The sequence below is a fragment of the Ahaetulla prasina genome, chromosome 6, assembly GCF_028640845.1.
Source record: "Ahaetulla prasina isolate Xishuangbanna chromosome 6, ASM2864084v1, whole genome shotgun sequence".
NCBI classification, from domain to species: domain Eukaryota; kingdom Metazoa; phylum Chordata; class Lepidosauria; order Squamata; family Colubridae; genus Ahaetulla; species Ahaetulla prasina.
The window spans coordinates 29,010,754-29,028,122 of record NC_080544.1 but is presented as its reverse complement, the minus strand read 5'-3'; the positions used below and the strand labels follow the sequence as shown (position 1 = coordinate 29,028,122).

The following is a 17,369-nucleotide window of genomic DNA, read 5'->3' as shown; positions in this document are numbered from 1 at the left end:
AGCTAGCAACTGATACTGTATACACCCAGAGAGAGAAAGATGAAACTGCATGCTTTTTATGTAGAACATTACAGACTCTACCACTGGAGTTATAAGTTGCATGATCGGGGAACAAAGACTGGGTCCCTGGATAGTTTCTATTAATTACAGTAGATAATAAGAGCTACTTAGTTAATAAGACAGTTCGTATGTTCATTTTAATCTTTCAAGTTAATATTGATATTGATTGTTTCCTGATTGCTTATTTGTACCCTATGACTATCATTAAGTGTTGTACCTTATGATTCTTGATGAAGGTATCTTTTCTTTTATGTACCCTGAGAGCATCTGCACCAAAGACAAATTCCTTGTGTGTCCAATCGCACTTGATGATCCCATGGACAACGTTCCTCCAGGCCTTCCTGTCCTCTACCATCCTCTGGAGTCCATTTAAGCTCATACCTATTGCTTCACCTCTTTATTGTAATGTTTTGTATTTTCTATGGTGTGTTTTTTTCCGCCCCTCATGCTCTGTTTCATAGTCTTTACTAAACATTGAAACAAACTTTTTAAAAACTTTCACTATTTTACTTTAAACTAAAACCCCTGAGTAGCACTTCTGTATAGCAATTTTACGTAGCTGTGATGATTGAAAATGGTTGCCATTTGGAGCCGTGGTACTTGTCACAATGGCTACATCTTAACAGATTTATTTTCTTCCACATGTTTCTCTCTCGATGGAGGGTCTTTGACTGCTGAATTAACCATATGTTAAATGAAATGTGAACACAGATGTTTCACATAGTAAACCAACTTATAATTAGTTCATCAAATGGGCTGAGAAGTCTGAAACGTCCCAGCTCTATAAATCCAGCTGTAATATAATCTATTCTTCTCTACTTTACTATCTGTTGCTCTTACCAAAAACATGACAATTTTTGTAGCAATCATTGACAGCTGAGCAGCAAGAGAAATTGAACTAATTGAAGAAAATGGATGTAGATTTTGAAGGTGTTTAAACAGAAAAAAGAAATACATTTCACAGGTCAAATGGACGTTCAGGAAAAGTAATACAACTTGCAAAATTGCATCTGAATTACCTAGACATATAATTATACGAATTGTTCAATGGGTAAAAAAGGGACTGTGTTCTTCTAACAACTTTGTGTGTGTCAGAGAAACCTATTTTAGAAATCTATGTTAGAAACTGATTTAACTGTAAACTGCTAAGAAGAAGTACTATGGTGATTGCCACTTCAGCTGATAAAATAAGGTAAAGATAAAGGTTCCCCTCGCACATACTTGCTAGTTGTTCCTGACTCTAGGGGGCAGTGCTCATCTCTGTTTCAAAGCCGAAGAGCCAGCGCTGTCCGAAGACGTCTCCGTGGTCATGTGGCCGGCATGGCTCAACGCCAAAGGCGCACAAAACGCTGTTACCTTCCCACTAAAGGTGGTCCTTATTTTTTCTACTTGCATTTTTACGTGCTTTTGAAACTGCTAGGTTGGCAGAAGCTGGGACAAGTAAAGTGAGCTCACCCCGTTACACGGCAGCACTAGGGATTTGAACCGCTGAGCTGCCGACCTTTCGATCAACAAGCTCAACGTCCTAGCCCCTGAGCCACTATGATTTTCATAGGGCAGATAAAATAGCCCTATGAAAATCAGTAGCTGGGGCTTCTATCTGTTGATGCTACACCTTGGAAAGCTTAAAATTTGCAACACATCATCAAAGTGGCTGAAATAGATTTCTGTAAATATTAGACCTGGGTGCTAGATCTGAGGATAGGGCAGCCGAGGGGTTGTGAATAGGGCTTGGCATCATAGTTCATATTTCCTGAATATTGGGTGCATGAAACCTGATGGTTCAGGATATCCTATTCCATATTGGCATGGTTATGATTAAAAAGCAGATCAGAGAATCTTTTTTTTTAAATTTTGTCACAACAGTATACGCAAACATTGACATAAAAACAACAACATATCATATAAACATATATATAGGCTAAAATATGTATAAAATATAAAATATAGGCTAAAATATGTATATATATATATAAGCAAAAGTATTAATTTGATATAATGAAAGGGAACAATAGGACAGGAGCGGTAGGCACTTTTGTGCTCTTATGCCCGCCCCTTATAGTCCTCTTAGGAATGGGGTGAGGTCAATAGTAGACAGTCTTTGGTTGAAGATTTGGGGATTTTGAGAAGAGACCACAGAGTCAGGTAGTGAGTTCCAAGCGTTAACAACTCTGTTACAGAAGTCATATTTTCTGCAATCAAGATTAAAGCGGTTAACATTAAGTTTGAATCTATTGTTTGCTCTTGTATTATTGCAATTGAAGCTAAAGTAGTCTTTAACAGGAAGGACATTGCAATAGATGATTTTGTGTGTTAAACACAGGTCTTGTCGGAGTCGGCAGCGTTCTAAATTTTCTAATCCCAGGATTTCAAGTCTGGTGGTATAAGGTATTTTGTTGTTTTCAGAGGAGCGGAGAACTTTTCTTGTAAAATATTTCTGGACGCATTCAATTGTATTAATGTCTGAGATGTGGTATGGGTTTTTAAGAGTTCATAAAAGCATTAGAACATAGGTTTTTGTGGCTCATTGTTTGGTTCACTGGAGACAAGAAATAATCTTTCTATCCTGATAAACTACACTATGATTCACAGAAGTGTTGTGGCACAACTAATATTTCATGAGATTCTTTGCTGCTTTAAAATCTATGTAGCACTGAGAGAACAAAGAAAGTATAATGTGGAAATGTTATTTATCCATGTTACTAAGGGTAGCATATTTTATTTTGTTCTTGGATTGAGGAATTTTGGATTTATACTATGAAATCCCTGGCATAATATTTGTAACCGCATCCCACAAGATCTGTTGAAATCCTGTTACATCTTCTATTTAGATAAGATCAAATACTTAATTTTGATTCTTTGCAGCAAGCTATTTTTGTTATATTTGTTACAGCTTTATTGGGTATCTTTCTGCCTGTATTGTATATTGGAGATGGTTGTGCAATTGTTGCAAAGCACACCCTACCCCCAATTCCTTCTTCTTTTTCCATAATAAGACAATTCAGACTAAGATACAGCATCACTAAATGACCCAGCTTAAATTCAAATAGAAATTAAGTCCTGATTAAGTTATTGGAGATTTGATCATCTCAAGTCTTATTCAAAAGAAAAGCTGGATTACATTTTACATATTGAATAATTAAAAAAAGGAATCCATTTTATTCCATTTAGTGGTTTATTATTTAGGTTTAATCCAGTGCTTCTTTGGTAAAGAAAGCATGTATCACAGCAACTTTTAACTTAAATCAGTGTTTCTAGTTTATTTCTTTGGTTGTTGTTGAATCCTGCAAAACATACAGCAAGTTCACACCTTTAGAGGTCTACCCTGCAGCTGGATCTTGGTGGTGCCAGTCTTGAGCATTATTCTGAATTAAGCAGCTAATTTTGAACAAGTGCCACTGTTGATTATCAAAGCACTTCTAATTGCAGTGATTACTTACAATGGAATTGTAACACAATGGTGCAATGAGAAACAAATGTAAGACAAATATGTGCTTGGCTGCCCCAGAAATTGAGAAGAGATTACCACTAAATGCAACATGTAACTAAGAAGATATTTAACTGCACAATAAGGAATAGAAGTAACTGCTTTCTATCATCCAATACAGTCCAGAACTCAGATTGCGAAAGATTCTCCAAGTTTTTTCATTACTTTGAATCTCCTTCATTTAACTGGAGAGATCATCAGTAATCCCAGAATCTTTGGCAATGGCTTGTTGTGCTATTGTGCACATTTGTACTATGATAACCAAAGATGGTTCATAACCTACTTTTTCAGAAGAAAAGTGGCAACTGAAGAGTCGAATTATCAGAAGAGTCTGATAAGTAGAAGACAAGACAGCATGAGTCTTTCGCACAAAAATATCACTTTGTTTTCATGTGTATTGCCACTGGTGTCTCAGTGTGAAAATACACTGGTTTATTGCTGTTTTATACGTTTTATATGTTAAATCTATGATTTTTCTTTTACTAATGCAACACAACAGAATCAATGATACAATATATCAATAAGCAATTGATTCAGTGGTAGATTTCAAATTTTTTTACCACTGGTTCTCCGGACGTGGCATGGCTTGGTGGGCGTGGCTTGGTGGCTGTGGCAGGGGAAGGATACTGTAAAATCTCCATTCCCACCTCACTCCTGGGGAAGGTTACTGCAAAATCCCCATTTCCTTCCTATCAACTGGGACTCGGGAGGCAGAGAATAGATGGGGGAGGGGCCAGTCAGAGGTGGTATTTACCAGTTCTTTCAACTACTCAAAATTTCTGCTACCGGTTCTCTAGAACTGGTCAGAACCTGCTGAAACCCACCTTTGAATTGATTGGCTTCTTCTATCTACTTCCTTTATTATAAACAAAGGGAGGAAGGGGCTAAATTTCCATAACTTGTAATAAACAAGACACTTAGAAACAATGCAAAAAAAAAGTATTTGCCTAGAACAACACCCAATATACAACACACTCAGTATGAATCCATCATTTGTTTTCTACTCCCCACATAATCTTTGCCTGCCTCCTCCTATTGCAGTGTTTGTGAGAGAGAGTGAAATTATCAAATACTAACCAACTAAGATGGAATAGAGTATTCCTGGGCGATCAGAAGCAGGCTGGATGTTGCGATCCTGATCTATAGCTTGTATTGGTGGTGTAACATTGATTGGGTTTACCCGTGCCTGGAACGAAAATTAAATGTGTTACAGTAGTATTCTTACACAGAGGATTTTATTTAAAAGTAAGCCATGATGCTGAGTACATTAAAAGATAATTTTAAACACAAGTAGTATAGTTGTATAAACATATCAGCTTGAAGAACTGGATATGAGCTAACATATTAGTTAAAGTGCAATTTCAGGACTGGTCCAGGTTTATTAAACTATATAGATTTTCCACATATCCTTTAAGTACATAATGGAAGGTATTTCTATCATAATGTTCTGCGTTTTTCTAAACACTAAAAAGGTATTAGTGCATTATAATAGGGCATTATTTAGGTACACTGTATTTCTTCTGGGAAGGAGATAAAACTTATTTAGCTATAAGCTAAATGCTGAAAAAAATTTGCTCAAGTAAAGAAAATATATTTCATGGTAATTGTTTAAATTATTTCCCCCCCCCCATATAAAATGAGATATGTTTTCAACTCAGTGATGTATTTCATTGATATATTTTATTGGCCAATAAAGATGTCAGGGACTGCATATGTCCTTAAAGCCACCCTAATTCTGACATTCTATGCAAAGACAACCACAGGTTAAGATCATTAACGGAAAGATAGACTTTCTTTTAGCAATGCAGCTGACGGATTGGTACAGTGACCATATTTTCTTGGAAAAATAAAGGAAAATCCTGAAAAAGATCAAATCAGAAAAAGGTTCATAAGGGTTAAAAAAAAGGGGGGGGGATGTAACTGTTTTACAAAGGAAAGTTCAAAAGCAAAGTCAAGGAAAACTCTACAAGAACATATATTCTAATAAAAAATATCTAAAATCCATAAAAAGCTAAGAAGCAAGTAATAGAAAGGATTTCTGCAATCAGAGTGTGCATTAAGTGATACCATTTGTATGGTAAAAGTTAAATGGCTGAAATAAAGGACAAATGTGACTTTTTGCAAAATGAATAAATCTCAATGACGGCTTTCTAAAATGAAGGACTGTCCTTTATAATAAAGAACATTATGTTCACAGTACATGCTGGGAAAGAACCACTTGGCAATGCAATGATCTCTGGAATTATTAAAGCAGCCATAGCTTGCTTGGCCTCTTTATAAATTATTGCTGGTAATCTTGAACATGTATATGAGAACAGCTATTATGCTTCACTATTTTCCTAATGGATAATTCAAAGAAAGGTGCTTTATATATATATATATATGTTCATTGTGAAACTCTTCTCGCTAAGATTGATATTACTTATTGTAGTATTTTACATATGGAACATAGGAAATGTGGTTTTTTTTTAAATATACAGGCTCTAAATCCAAAAGTAATTTAACTGCGATCCCAGTGTTGTAATATATGTGATTTGATTTGATATAAGCTGCAATCAAAATACTGCTGTACAAGAAGAAATACTCTCAAGGAAAAAAAATTCAAACTAGGAGAAAATGAGCTTCATCTGCATTTTTTTTCTTGGAAACATATTGCTGTATTTCAAAGCATGTATGCAAAATGAGCTATAAATTAAAAAAAAAAAATAGAGAAAAGCAAGTAATTATCCATAGCAGGCTTCTCTTGAATTTGACATTATATACTTGTCACATAACGTGACAGAAAGATAAACTGTAAAATGTTTAGAGGTACCAACATTGGAATATGTATGCTATAATTTTAAACTTCTATCACAACAGCATTATCTTATTAGGGATCTTGGATTTTTTTAAAAAGTTAATGATTTGCCTTGACATAAGTATTCAGCAAAATTCTAACACTGTGTAGCCAGAGAAGATTAAAATCAATATTACTGATCTGATTTTTTTCGTTATCTATTTTTAAAGAATATGCTGACCCCAAAGCCCAATTTATTACTAAAAAAAAAGCAGCTGGTGTGTGAAGTAAACTATCTAATCTGGATAGTTTAGATAAACACAAAAGTAAAGGGTGGAAGAATTCACAGAATTTTGTGCACAACCACCATTACTCCACATTTTCCTCTAATTTACAAATAAATTGCATTTCATTTATTTTTTCTTTGTTAAAGGGAGAGATGGTTTGTTCAACTGTTGATTGGTGCCAAAAAAGAATATTTTTTTGCATATTGATTGGTAAAATTAATGATGCAGATAATATGAAAAGAATCTGAACATTACCTTTTTTCTGGGGGAAAAAAGACATTAAAAACCCCTACAATTCCATTCTGGATGTCATTGCCATGCATCCAGTTAAATAATTAGAACTTTGTATAATTCTTTGCATCTTATAGATTATCCTGAAATGATTCAATAAATGACAAGAATAAGACCATGAAAAGAGCAAATGCTCATTTATTATTTTTTGCTTCTGATATGCAAATCTAGTTTTTTTCACCACACAAACAAATATCCAACTATAGCATGGGTATGCATATTGACACATAGAAAGATTGAGATTCAGCTCTTGAAAAGCACCATTTCAGACCCAAATACTTTCATTAGTTAAGGAACTAAAGGACAAATTTACATATTAACAATCCTTTGAATGAAAAGAAGGAACATTTTTCTCATGTTGACCTTGGCAGATCCATTAGTTTTCTGGGCAATACTATGAAAGTGGATTCAATATAAATCAGAACAAGAAATGTTTCACTTAATATTGATGAAACTTAAATTAAAGTAACTGAACAACATTAAATAAAGAGATGTAAATATAAATGAATGTAAATGTGTAGATAAGAACAATGTGTATATATATATATGCTGGAGTAATATGATTATCCTACTATTGAGTAGTAAATAGAAATGATAGAATTGAGAATTACAAAAGCAAAATACGTACGTCAATACGAAATACTGTAAAATTACTATTAATGTTATGTAATGTTTAATACGTTATGTCTTGACATGTCTTGTTTTTACACATGTGTGATTGTTTTTTGTGTTGTTTTTAAAGACAAACTGTTTAATAAATAAAATAAATAAATAAAATTATTTTATAAAAAAAGAAAGAAATTATAGGTCAACCCATTCCCAAATGGCAAACATCAACTTTTGAGTTTGCTCTATGTTGCAGGTGCTAAATCCAGAGGTAGTATTCAGCAGGTTCTGACCAGTTCTGGAGAGCGGAAATTTTGAGTAGTTCAGAGAACTGGTAAATACCACCTTTGACTGGCCTTACCCCCATCTATTCTCTGCATCTTGATTCCCAGCTGATCCGGAGGAAATGGGGATTTTGCTGTTATCTTCCCCTGGAGTGGGGAGGGAATGGAGATTTTACAGTAGCCTTCCCCTGCCACACCCACCAAGCCATGCCCACAGAACCGGCAGTAATAAAAAATTGAATCCTACCACTGGATTTAATTTTTTTTAAAATTAAACAAATTAAAGTAGCTGAAAACTTGCATTATCCAATTCAAAAACAAGAACAGATTGAAAGAAGACGAAGAAGACGCCTAGAGAGTATCTGGAGGGCCAGCCGCCCCGAATCTGACCAGATACTAGTTAGGTCTCAAATTCGGACCTATCTAGTGGCGATGAGGGTGGCAAAACGGGAATATTTTTCCACTCTCATTGCATCAGCAGATAACCGCCCAGCCGCCCTTTTTAGGGTGACCGCTCGCTCCTTCATCAGGGAGCGGTGGAGGATCTCTTACAGGGACATGCTGAGGAGTTTGGACAATATCTGTTTGATAAAATCGCTCAGATTCGGGAAGGTTTGGACACAGATTGGGTAGATCTGTGCGGGGTGGGAGAGGCTGGTCTTGGGGTTACTATCTGGGATGAGTTTGATTCTGTGGCTCCTGAGGACATGGACAGGATACTGGGGGGACTGAATGCGACCACATGTACTGGACCCGTGTCACTCCTGGCTGGTACTGGCCACCCGGGAGGTTACACGAGGCTGGCTCCAGGGAATTGTTAATGCTTCTTTGATGGAGGGTGTCTTGAAAGAGGTGGTGGTGAGGCCCCTCCTCAAGAAGCCTTCCCTGGATCCAGCTGTTTTAGCAAATTACCATCCTGTCTCCAACCTTCGTTTTGTGGCGAAGGTTGTTGAGAGTGTGGTTGCACGACAGTTACCCCAGTACCTGGATGAAACTGTCTATCTAGATCCGTTCCAGTCTGGTTTCCGGCCTGGTTACAGCACGGAAACGGCCTTGGTCGCATTGGTTGATGATCTCTGGAGGGCTCGGGACAGAGGTTGTCCTACTAGATCTCTCAGCGGTTTTTGATACCATCCACCATGGTATCCTGCTGCGCCGGCTCGGGGGACTGGGAGTGGGGGGCACCGTTCATCGGTGGTTCTCCTCCTACCTCTCCGACAGGTTGCAGACGGTGTTGACAGGAGGGCAGAGATTGGCCCCAAGGCGCTTCTTATGAGGGGTGCCGCAAGGGTCGGTTCTCTCGCCTCTTCTGTGAAGCCGCTGGGTGAGATCATCTGTGGTTTTAGGGTGAGTTGTCATCTATACGCTGATGATACACAGCTGTATATTTCCACCCCTAACCACCCCAACGAGGCTGTTGAAGTGATGTCCCAGTGTCTGGAGGCCATACAGGTCTGGATGGGGAGAAACAGACTCAGGCTCAATCCCACCAAGACCGAGTGGCTGTGGATGCCGGCAGCCTGGTACAGTCAGCTAACTCCATCGCTGACTGTTGGGGGCGAGTCGTTGGCCCCCATGGAGAGGGCTCGCAATCTGGGCGTCCTCCTGGATGTACGGCTGTCTTTAGAAGAACATATGATGGCCGTCGCCAGGGGAGCTTTTTATCAGGTTCGCCTGATACGCCAGTTGCGCCTCTTTCTGGACTGGGCTTCCTTGTGCACGGTCACTCATGCCCTTGTTACAGCCTGGACTACTGCAACACTCTCTACATGGGGCTCCCCTTGAAGGGTACCTGGAGGCTTCAACTGGTCCAGAATGCGGCTGCGCGGGTGATAGAGGGGGCACCTCATGGCTCCCATGTGACACCTCTCCTGCGCAGTCTGCACTGGCTCCCGGTGGTCTTCCGGATCCAATTCAAGGTGCTTGTTATCACCTTTAAAGCGCTCCATGGCTTAGGACCGGGGTATCTAGGGGACCGCCTACTGCCACCAGTAGCCTCACACCGACCAGTGCACTCTCACAGAAAGGGCCTCCTTCGGATACCGTCAGCCAAGCAATGTCGGCTGGCGACCTCCAGGGGGAGGGCCTTCTCTGTGGGGGCTTTTGCCCTCTGGAACGAGCTGCCTCCGGGGCTTCGTCAACTCCCCGACCTCCGGACCTTCCGCTGCGAGCTGAAGACATTGTTGTTTCGACGTGCAGGACTAGCTTAAACGTAGTTTTAAATCGGGGTTTTAAATTGGGGTTTTTAAATGGGGTTTTTAATCGTATTTAAAAATTTTAGGCCATATATCAAATTAGTTTTTTATATTGTTTTTTAATCTGTATTATATGTATTTTGGTTTTTATTGGCTGTGAACCGCCCTGAGTCCTTCGGGAGAAGGGCGGTATACAAATGTAATAAATAAATAAATAAAATAAATAAAGATGATTATTAATATAAAACAGGTGGTTAGTGGGCTAGACAATACCTAGTACAGTCATGGATGCAACAACTACTTTATAGGTCAGTAGTACATTTGATCCATAGTCAGCATGCCAACTTAAAATTTTGAGAAGAATTGTACTTTATATACTATTAAGAGTTATAGAATAATCTTATCACTCAGCATTGTTATTATTTATGAATCAGTCCCAGATTACATTTTTGTTTGTTCTGGATGATTGGACCTCAAACAGGACACTTCTAGAATCTGTTACTTCAGCAACAGTGTAGCTCTAATTAAGTGCTAACACAGATGCAGAGACATCTGAGTAGCTCTTAGGGCTTATTGACACAGTCACTATCTCTGACTCTCCATCCTTTCTCAGAACTTGGAGGAAGCATGTCAGCATGCCCTCACACAAAGGCCTTAATATCAACTGGAAAAGAGCTTGCTGAGTGGTTGTTTTTACAGCTCTACTGTGTGACCCAAAACAGGGTTGGACAATTTTTTCAAGACAGTTTTCACATGAGAAATTGGGACTGTTGGAGATGACTGTCACCATTATCCCTTCCCTGCCACTGTTGCCATGGGCCAGATTTGGTCTGAAGGACGTAAAATGCCCAGGTCTATCCTATAAGAATTAGCAACTGGTAAACTTCTTTCCTGAAATCCCAGTCCTGCCAATTGTGGGAGAGGTCACTATCAAATGCCCTACAGAATGGCTATTAGAATAGCAAAAGCGCTTGTATACTGCTTTGTAGTGCTTTATAGCATTCTCTAAGTGGTTTACAAAGTCAGCATATTGCCCCCCAAAATCTGGGTTCTCATGTTACCAACCCTGGAAGGATCAAAGGTTGACTCAATCTTGAGCTGGTTAGAATCGAACTGCTGACAGTCGGCAGAATTAGCCTATAATATTACATTCTAACCACAGCACATGCTTAACAACTCTTGCATGTCCTAATTATGCCATCAATGTATTTGCCACTCAATTCTTTACCAGATGAATATTTATAGGCCAGCCACTCACTAGATACTGACAAAGAATTTGAGATTTTTTTGGTCTTTCTTGGCTGTTCTCTATTGGTTGTTCAGATTTGTTCGATTCAGATACAGAGATAAGATAAACATTGTTGAAATGAAGGAGTTTGAGAAAGGATATGAGTGACTTTTGTTATCACTGCTCATTTTTTTTCCAGAAGCCAATCAGTAATTTGATTAGTCAATAGTTACTTTTAAATGCAGCATACTAAGTGGCTATAGAAGTTAAAATTTTAGTTTTCTTACAGGGAAAATAGCACTCCATAATAGGCAGAGAGGCTAGCAACCAGATGGAAGGAGAAGAGCTGGGATAAGAGCAAAATACTAGAAACACTTATTTCATTGCTGACTTCTGGCTGATTAGCAACTGGCAGGTGATAAGATGGAGATGTTGTCATGAGGCCGTGCCCTCTACAAATAGCTACTGGGGCATATCTGTGCTGCAGAAGAGACAACGTGTGATAAGCAGGTTGTGAGTCAGACAGGTGCAAAATACACAGGCTTTCCTTTGTGCCCCAATATTTTGCATGATAGATGGTTCATCAAGTTAGCTGAATTTTTTTGACAGCTATTCTGGAATTCCTGACTGAATCTCTGTCTCAATTCCTCTCATCTATTGCTGAAGATACAAGACTTGGTTATAAATTCAGCTAACAAGATAAAAGGATATATATACATATACATATACGTGTACATGTGCGTGTACATGTACATGTACATGTACATGTATATCAGGGGTGAAATCTAAAAATTTTCCCTACCGGTTCTGTGGGCGTGGCTTAATTGGTGGGCGTGGCTTGGTGGTCAGATGGCTTGGTGGGTGTGGCCAATAACAATAAATAATAAAAATAATAAACAAAGTATAAAAAACAATAAGAGGTACCAAAAACCAACTTTCACACTTTACACACACACAACACAACACAACACAACTGACTCACACACAATGTAAAAGCAGCTGCACTTCACACTTCACATAGCCACAAAAAGCTCAAAAACCAACTTTCACACTTTACACACACACAACACAACACAACACAACTGACTCACACACAATGTAAAAGCAGCTGCACTTCACACTTCACATAGCCACAAAAAGCTCAAAAACCAACTTTCACACTTTACACACACACAACACAACACAACACAACTGACTCACACACAATGTAAAAGCAGCTGCACTTCACACTTCACACAGCCACAAAAAGCTCAAAAACCAACTTTCACACTTTACACACACAACACACACACACACACACACAGAGCTTTCTGAGATTTTGTGCGTTTGTGTAGTTAGAGTGAAACACTACAGAAACACACCAAATCTCAGAAAGCTGCACAAATATTTTATTTTATTATTTTATTTTATTTTATTTTATTGTGGACTTCAAATCCCAGAGTTCCTCAGCCAGCAAAGCCAGCCAGTTGATCACCGAGGAAATAGATTAGCTGAGCGATTGATTCTGTCTGGCTGAAACTGAAACTGCTTTCGGGCTGGAAAGAGAGCCATGCGTTCATCAGTAATCAGGTAAGTGCCTTAGAATCTCTACTCTTACTTGTAGAAAACATGTTTTCTACAAGTAAGAGTACAAGTAAGGTTCTGCTGTTTTTTACTTTTAAAGGCCTGTTTCGGCTGAAGCAAAACCGGCTTTTAAAAGAAAAAAAAAACCTTTGCTGATGGTGCGGCTCAGCAGAGGCAGGGGGGGCGGGGCCAGGGATTTTTGATACCGGTCCTCCGAACCAGCAGCCGCCATCGCAACCAGATCATGCAATCCCGTCCGATCTGGGAGCATTTCACTCCTGATGTATATGTATATGTATATATATATTTGTTTTCATAGGTTTTCACGGGTATAGGTATGTAGGTCTTGGCATTTTCGGGTCTTTTCCCGTGTAAGGTTGAGAGTATCTTGGTGATGTTTCAACGAGGTCTCACTCATCATCTTCAGGCTGGTGTCTTCGGCTTCGTGCTTCTCAAGCAAAGAGTAGTTGGAGCTGCCGTCTCTCTATCAATACTGGTGGGGAGGTGGAGAGTGTTGCTGTGAGCGGGTTGGTTGGCTGTGTTGCATCTTGATTGGTAGATGAAGTGGGTGTTTGCAGATTGGTCAAGGTGGGGAGTGTTGCTGTGAGTGGGTTGGTTGGCTCTGTGGTTGCATCCTGATTGGTAGATGGAATGGGTGTTTGCAGATTGGTCAGCTGTTTTGTAGCATCCTGTGTGGGTGTGGTCTTGGTCTTTTGTTCCTGAGCTTTGGTGTTGTGGCCTTTTTGTGTTCTGCGACAAACTAATAGGAGAATAAATGTATGCATCGCAGAACACAAAAACGCAGAAAAGAAGAAAAAATCTCCTCTCTTTTCCAGCACCTTAAAACTACAGGACACGAAATTGATTTTGAAGGAACCAAATAGAGAAACACCCCCACAATATGAACAAACGGGATGACAACTCCCGCCTACCAGACATCTGGAAACCAGCTTTGGTCAACAAATGAGTCCCAGCCACGAAAATTGACCCCGGACCCAGGACAGCACACAATGCCACCACCAATCATCCTCACCAGATTCAAACCCAAATCCATCCCACAGACGAAACACAACCAACATCCAGAAGCCAGACCATGCTGACACCATTGGCTGCTGCGCCCCCCTCTGATCCCCACACAAAGCAGGCTAACACACACCAGGAACACATGACAGGACCTTGGACTCGGAGCCAAACCAGGGCCCGGGATGCTGAATCACAGCCATCTGCTCAAGACATCACATCACGGAACTTCAGAGGCCACAACATCAAAGTTCAGGAACAAAAGACCAGGACCACACCCACACAGGATGCTACGAAACAGCCGATCAATCTGCAAACACCCACTCCATCTACCAATCAGGATGCAACCACAGAGCCAACCAACCCGCTCACAGAAACACTCCCCACCTCAACCAATCTGCAAACACCCATTCCATCTACCAATCAAGATGCAACCACACAGCCAACCAACCTGCTCACAGCAACACTCCCCACCTCCCCACCAGTATTTATAGAGAGACGGCAGCTCCGACCACTCTTTGCTCGAGAAGCACAAAGCCGAAGACACCAGCCTGAAGATGATGAGTAAGACCTCGTCAAAATGTCGCCAAGATACTCTCAACCTTACACGGGAAAAGACCTGAAAATGCCAAGACCTACATATATATGTATGTGTGTGTGTGTGTGTGTGTGTCTGTCTGTCTGTCTGTCTGTCTTTCTGTCTTGGCGTATTCGAGTCTTTTCCCATGTAAGGTTGAGAGTATCTTGGCAATGTTTCGACGAGATCTCACTGGTGCTTATGGTTTCATGCTTGTGCGAGCAAAGTGTGGTTGAAGCTGCCGTCTCTCTATAAATACTGGTGGGGAGGTGTGGAATGTTGGCTTTGTTGCTGTAAGCGGGTTGGTTGGCTGTGTGGTTGCATCTTGATTGGAGTGGGTGTTTGCAGATTAGTCGGCTGTTTCGTAGCATCCTGTGTGGGTGTGGTCCTAGTTGTGTGCCCATTAGTCTTTTGTGTTATAATGACCTGGGTAATGGGCTGTGTGGAAACATCCTAAATTCTGGGAATGAGGTACTTTCAACCTTACACAGGAAAAGACCCGAATACGCCAAGACCTACATACCTATACCCGTGAAAACCTACAAACACACACACACACACACACACACACACACACACACACACACACGAGAAAACTGTGGGAAATTGTGAATTCTTCTATTCAGTTGGCCTTTGTTCTTTATTTGTTTTGGGAGCAAAATCCAGTTTTACAACTTGGGCCTTGACGCTGTGACATTGGATTGGGTTCTGCTGCTATGCTGTCTTTCAAAATTATCATTACTGCATGCATGAATCAGTTTAATTTCCATATACCATTACATAAATTACAGGTTCTTTAGATATTATTTCAGTCTATGGTGCTTATTTTAAGAGCCGTGATGGCACAGTGGTTCAAATGCAGTATTGCAGGCTAATTCTGCCCACTAACAGCAGTTCGATCCTGACCAGTTCAAGGTTGACTCAGCCTTCTATCCTTCCAAGGTCGATAAAATGAGGAGCCAGATTTTTGGGGGCAATATGCTGACTCTGTAAACTGCTTAGACGGGGCTGTAAAGCACTGTGAAGCGGTATGTAAATCAAAGTGCTATTGTTATTGCTACTCAGGTAATGCTTTGGTCAGGAATATTATGATCAATTACATTTTACTTATTACTCTGTCTTGTTTTTCAATATGCATTCATAAAAAATTTAGAAACTAGAAATTTGTAGCCATCAGCAGATACATATGATATGCTTATACCATAATATGGTAATGAGAATATGGTAAGATTTTAAAACTGGCCACTGCATTTCTAGTCAACCAAAACCATAACATAATTCAAGTTAAGGGTCAGAGAGGCTATTTTCTTGCTGTGCTCCAAATTGAAGGTATAAATGTCCATTGACAATAGGGCTTACTTGAGAGATGTTGAACTATACAGCCTACAGGGTTAGAAACAATGTCCTGAACAATGTTACTCATTTTTAAATAGCCATCATCAAAACCATTTTGCAAACCAAAGAATTCTGACTCCTTAAACCAACTCAAAGAAAACTATTTTAACAAGCACTATGCACTCCAACCTTTATGTTTAAAGACAATTTTGAAGTGTTTGCGAGTTGCATTTACAGCGTCTCGTAGCTTGTGCTATTAAAAAGGCATACTCTTTACTCAAAAGTAGATTTAAATCCACTGAGGTGTTTCACAATGATTATTATATGTAAATTGAGCCTGCAACTTCAGATGTTTATGTCCAGTGTCCTAGTTATCTTTTCTCTCCAAGACTTGCCATACAAATGTATTTTTCCCATTGGAGAATATACATTCTACACTGATTATGATCATTTCTCATTAGTGGAGAATCTGTGGGGGGATAGGGAGCAACAACTCCTTAATATGTGCGTTTCTGCAATTTTTAGCATTCCCTTGAAACTAATATTTCTCTTCTTGTTTCTCAATAGCCTCATTTTGGTTTTGCTACTGTCAGCACTTCTCACCTGACTTTATTATTTGAAGAGGAGATTTTAGCGTTACTAGAGGTTGTATTATTTCAGAAATTGCATACCACTATCTAGTACAGTAAATTGTGAAATGCTTTACAATGGAACAATTTCAATACAATTGCATAGTAAATTAAGAATACCATTAATACATACATTTCAAAAAGGGGTGGGGGAAGGAAAAACACAAAATCCATTCATGCCGTATTCCGAGAAGGTTAGGGTTAGGGTGAAGAGATTTAACAGATTAACAGAGTTGGAAGGGACCTTGAAGGTCATCTAGTCCAACCTCCCACCCAAGCAGGAGACCCTACACCATTTATGACAGATGGCAGTCCAGTCTCTTCTTGAAATTTTCTGCTGAAGAAGCTCCCACAACTTCTGAAGGCATGCTGTTCCATTGGTTGATTGTTCTTACTTTCAGAAAATTTCTCCTTATTTCTAGGTTGCATCTCTCCTTGATCAGTTTCCATCCATTATTTCTTGTCTGGTTTTCGGGTGCTTTGGAAAATAGGTTGACCCCCTCCTCTCTGTTGCAGCCCCTCAAATATTCATATACTCAATATTCAAATACTTTGAATATTGGGGCATGGTGGAGTGGACCAAAATTCACAGCATATGCAGTAGAGCCTTTCCTGAAAATATTAATGAGCTCTTAGATATTTAATACTGAAATTAGTTCACATATCTTAGTTTCCACATTGCCTTTGGCATCAAAAGCAAAATCTTTAACACAAACATACATCTGTGTACAGGTAGGCCTCGAGTTATGACCACAATTGAGCCCCAAATTTATGTTGCTAAGTGAAACATTTGTTAAGTGAGTTTGCCCCATTTTATGACTTTTCTTGCCACAGTTGTTAAGTTGAATCATTGCATTTGTTAAATTAGAAACATGGTTGTTGAGTGAATCTGGATTCTCCATTGACTTTGCTGGTCAAAAGGTCGCAAAAGAGGATCACGTGACCTGGGGACACAGCAATGCTCATAAATATGAATCAGTTGCCAAGCCTCTGAACCTTGATCACATGACCATGGGGATGCTGCAATGGTC

General features: G+C 39.4%; 1 protein-coding gene across 1 annotated transcript in view; it reads right to left on the bottom strand.

Moving 5' to 3' along the window:
- PCDH15 (protocadherin related 15) overlaps positions 1-17,369 on the bottom strand; it is a 474,186-nt gene that overhangs the window by 247,713 nt on the left and 209,104 nt on the right. The window contains exon 9 of the mRNA XM_058188831.1: positions 4,625-4,733. Within this exon, the coding sequence (XP_058044814.1) occupies positions 4,625-4,733 (109 nt within the window). The remainder of the gene's footprint in view (positions 1-4,624; positions 4,734-17,369) is intronic.